Source organism: Vombatus ursinus, unplaced genomic scaffold (genome assembly GCF_900497805.2).
Source record: "Vombatus ursinus unplaced genomic scaffold, bare-nosed wombat genome assembly UNPS02014818.1, whole genome shotgun sequence".
In the NCBI taxonomy this organism is placed as follows: Eukaryota; Metazoa; Chordata; class Mammalia; order Diprotodontia; family Vombatidae; genus Vombatus; species Vombatus ursinus.
In genome coordinates, this window is record NW_020954596.1 from 60,220,414 (window position 1) to 60,225,295 (window position 4,882).

General features: G+C 39.8%; 1 protein-coding gene across 3 annotated transcripts in view; it reads left to right on the forward strand.

Moving 5' to 3' along the window:
- Positions 1 to 2,519, forward strand: part of KIT (KIT proto-oncogene, receptor tyrosine kinase) — a 101,683-nt gene extending 99,164 nt beyond the window's left edge. For all 3 annotated transcript variants that reach the window (XM_027836603.1, XM_027836602.1, XM_027836604.1), the window contains one exon: positions 98 to 2,519. In XM_027836603.1, coding sequence (XP_027692404.1) covers positions 98 to 223 — 126 coding nt within the window. In that variant the 3' untranslated portion in view covers positions 224 to 2,519. The remainder of the gene's footprint in view (positions 1 to 97) is intronic.
- The last annotated feature ends 2,363 nt before the right edge of the window (positions 2,520 to 4,882 follow it).

The window sequence follows — 4,882 nt, forward strand, 5'->3', positions numbered from 1 at the left end:
AATTAGGTGCATCTGTGCTCCTAATGGGAAGCTGAGATAGCCCAATTTTGTGCATCTATGCTCCTGAGTTTGCTTACATTGGCTTTGTTCTCCTCAGGTTTACTCCAACATTACAAACAGCAGCCCCAACCACGAGAGTCCTGTTGACCATTCCGTGAGAATTAATTCAGTGGGCAGCAGCGCTTCATCCACTCAGCCCCTGCTTGTCCATGAAGATGCCTGAAGTAGGCAGTGTTGGGTCCAAAGGAGGATGGGCCAGTTCTTTTGGTTTCCATGACTTTTATTTTGTTCATCTACTTGCCAGCCTCTCTAGCACAGTGGGTGCTTTGCTGTAAATTCTGTCCTTTGTGAATACACTGTCATAGCCTGAATGAACTCACTCACCACAGTTGCAGCCATCGTCACAACGCAGGGGCAGAAGTTGTACATATTCTCAGTAAGGAGCTAGCTGGGCAAAATCCATATAGGGCCTGACTTACAGGAGAAGGGGTATTGACTGCAGTCCCCTTTTACACCTGGCCTGTGAAGGGAGGTTGCTATTTGATTTTTTTTTTCCTTTGTCAGATAATAAATAGAAGTAGTTGATCACTTTTGGTCTTTTTTAGTCACATTTGCAGTTGGGGTACAAGAGCAGAGGCTCGGATTTGGGGTGCCCTGGTTTTTTCTGCCCCATGAGTGCTCCTAAGAGACATCATAGCCAAGCACTTCTATGTAAAATGTCAGGTTATAAGAAGCAGAGTCAGGGAAGGAGGGAAGGCATACCATGTTAAAGTAATTCTCCAAAACACCAACTGGCTTGCATGAAAACTAGATTTTTTCATGTCAGGGAGGTTCATGAGCCTGGGAAAAAAGTGTTGCAAATTTGCCATGTGGAACGTGAGGAAAGACATCCCAGCCACTGCACAAGCTTTCCCTTCTCCGGAAACCCCAACCATGAGAGTCCTGTTGACCATTTCTGTGAGAATTAATTCAGTAAGCAGCAGTGCTTCATTATACTCGGGGCCTGTTTTAATAGTGGCAGCTTAGGCAAGGGGATAGACAGGATGGATCAGCAGTGTGCTTGCACCTCCTGGCGCTTAGATGGGTCCCCAAGTATTTGAGGGGGAAAACTTCACATGTTTGCTTTCATGCACAACCCTGGAGCCTCCCCAGGGCTTAGGACTCTCTGTTAAGAGTAGAAGCCACATAAGCAGCTAGTTATCATCTTTATTTGTCTTTTATAAAGAAGGAAAGCACAGTCGTAGGAGTCTCTTTTTAAACCTGTTGACTCACTGTACAGATTTCCCATAAACAGCCTGCCAATCCTAGAATGGCCTAGTAGCCGATGCATTGGATGCCATTTGCAATATCTACCTGCCTATCTATTGCATGATGTCTGCGGGCATGAGAAAGCGAGCTATTTCATACAAATCCCTAATGTAGCAGGAAAACAAATTTAGATTCAGCCTCATTTATAGGCATGCCCTGGACCTTGGGCCAGTATATATTATATATAAAGATGTATGTATGTATGTGTGTGTATGTATAGATAATCTATTTTGAGGCTCACCTGGCCCTGAGTCCAAGAGGGTCCTCAGGTGCCCACAAAGCAGCAGCCTTTGCTTCCTTCCAAAATTCTGCCTTTGCTTCCCTTGCCTCATCCATTCACAGTAGATCACCCAAAGCATGGAGAGAAGAGAATCTAAAGTATCTATCTGCCCTTGAGACACTCTGTTATTTATATTCTCAATATACTGTACCAGTCTCTGAGGCCCCCTTTTCTGCTTTGGGTCCCACTGAACCAGTAAGAATGGTATTTAAATTTTGCCTTTTGGTCTCTAGCACAGGTAATGGATTTTGCTATAGTATCCATTTCTATAATCTCCATAGCTACCCAGATCAAATAACTACTAAATGAATATGTGACAGGTTTTAAGCAAGAATTTCCATTTGTTTCCATCATATTCCTTCTTCTCCTTCCCATTCTCCCATTCCTTCAACTATGCTTCCTGGCAGATCTCTGGCCACTGACGGGAAGATAACCATTTGCACTGGGCTTGCCTATGCTGTTTCTAAAAGTTGGTGAGTTTTTTGGGGGTAATTGTTATGCAGACAGATAGTTATACTGAAGCTTATTTTCTTCACCAGAACCTTCTTCCCATAGCATCGGCTTTTCTTATATTAGTTACGGTAGAAAAAAAAGCAGTTGCTAAATGTAGATATCTAGGTACTTCAGGGGCACTTCACTGAAAGTTTTGTCTCAGATATCCTTGAAAGGTTATATTTTTATATTTTTTTTTATTTTTAAATCAAAAATTACTTTGCAGTGGCTGGATGTTTAAAATTGTTTTGTGGTGTTTTATGTAAATATTGAGATGTAGCAATAATGTCTTTTGAATATTCCCAAATCCTTAAGTCCTTGAAAATATTTTTATATATATATAAATACAGTATGTATAAATATATGTAAGTGGTACAAGTTTAAAGGATATTGTTCTGTGTTTTGTTTTTGTTTTTGTTATTTTGTTTTGGTTACGTTGCCCAGGTGTTGACAGTTTTGAATTCTAATAAAAATATGTAAATATATAAATCAGTAAGCTGTGCTCTTTTTTTGTTCGTTTGTTTTGTTTTGTTACCTGTGTGTATTCAACACAATCAAAGATTAGGAGGCCAGAAAAGAGTGAGAAAATGTTGCTGAGTTGCCCACACACGCTGTAATTATGTACCCGGGGATGTCATCAAAAAGCATAAAATCTCAGAGTTGCCAATGACTTCGGAGGTCATGTTTTCTGAACTAGACTAGGATGTGAATTCTATTTATATTATACCCAAGAAATGAACTGACAGCATTTGTTAGAAGAATTATAGTTAAGTGGGAACCTAAGGCCACTTTACAGTGTAGCCTGCTCCATTTTTGGACAATGCAAAAGTTTTTCCTTACATTTATTTAAAATCTGTCACTCTGCCAGCTCTACCCATTGTTCCTAGTTCTACCCAGTGGGGCTAAGCAGAATCTTTCACCTATATATATAATCAATATAATCGAAGGCAGAAGATCCCTTTTCCTTCAAAGTGATGCTCTCATGGAATGATGGAAAATAACACTTCTTAAAATGTAGTCTTTGGAATCCTAGGGGTCTAAATTATTTTCCTAATAATACTAAGGTGTCACTTGCCTATCTCCTTTTTCTAAGCACATTTCTCTCTGGGGCCAGATTTTCTTTATATACTTCAACCAAAACAATGTATCACAACTTATTGAAAGAGATATAGGAGAATCCAGCTGTCTTCTATTAAGCCAGATGTTAAAAAGTTTTCCAAAAATACCTCAAAAATTGCCACGTCTCACTAATTTTGTTTTGTTAATAAAATATGGTTATTCATATAAGTAAATTGTTAACATTTAATGGGATTATTTTTAAATGAATGCATATTTTTAAAACTTATGGGTTTTATTTCTGACATGGAAAATAAACATATAAACAAGAGCTCTTTGGGTTTCTCAATTTTCAAAAGTTGTAAAGGGGTCCTATGACAATTTTGAGAAGGATGTTCTTCGACAAAGTCACTGGGTAATCTAACTTAGCAATGCCCTCTGCTCCTTCTAAACCAGAAGGACACCAATGGGATTCTTACTGACACCAATCTCCTCACCAGGCATGACCTACTGGGGGACTGTGAGAAGGGGAATTTGGCTGTGAAGGTACAGCCAGCAAAATGAAATGAAGGTTTTCTACAATTAGCTCAGAGAGCACAGAAATCCCTCATCAAGTAGCAGGGCTAAAGCCACCTTGATCTTGATTTTCAGTATGAATGGAGATGACAAGGGCTGGGTTTCTTGGTTTGGACTTCCAGGGCTTTTAAAAAAGAGGTGTCAGAAAAGTGCTAATGACATTAGCACAGAGATGGATAACTGGCTGGTGGTAGCCAGCCCAAGGCTCTCTAGAAATGCTCTCTGTTGATCTCTTTTACATGGCTTCTTATTCCTTTTTATTCTTTCTAGTATTCACCAGTGTTCACTCATTAATAGGTAACAATGAGCTGGGTTTAAGCTTTGGAAACATTTTTTTGGTGGGGTAGCCTAGGAATCATGACAAAGTGACTAGTGTCCTGCCAACTATCCAGGGGATGGCGGGTCCATGTGATTTGAAGGAAATAAATGAAAAACTTCACCTGGTCCAACTGTCTTTCAGAGGACGGAACGAGCCCACACAGGTAAAGTGCTTCTTCAGCATCATATAGATAGCAACTAGTTGAGTCAGGATTAGCGGGCAGACCTAGGAGTTTGCTATGAGTGAGAAAATTATTTTAAAAATTAGGCACCAGGAACATGGTGGGGTAAGTTTCTGCCACCTGGTCTTTGGCCACTTGAAAAATGCTTTATTTTCCTTTTATATTAACATCTTCATTCCTTCCCTCTCTATTCATATTCCTTACCTTTCTGAGTGTAGTTAAGTCTTCCAACTAGCCTAGAGTTTTAGACTGTTAGGGCTGTTATTTCTTCACTATTTTGTGGCTATGACATCCTGTGACCCAGAATTACTGTCCAAGAACTGGAGTTGATGCAGTGGAAATGTTCTACCAAACTCAAACTATAAGTCCTACTTAACCTTGTTGGTCCTATTAAGAATCTGTTAAACACATAGAACACCATTTGTTATGAACTTATTTTTCTTGGTCCAACATCTATTATAGAGTATTTTCCAGAAGTGTTAAGTGAAAGGGATAGAAAGGGTTGAGTGTGAATATTGATATGGGGGGTGGGGTGGGCAGGAGGATCTCTTCATTCCCAAACACCTTACCTCCCCAAGGGAAAAAAAACATCCATTCAATCCATTGCAAAGTCTTGTGGCATCTACCATCATGATACAGCTGGTATCAATCACCTCTTTACTCACACAGC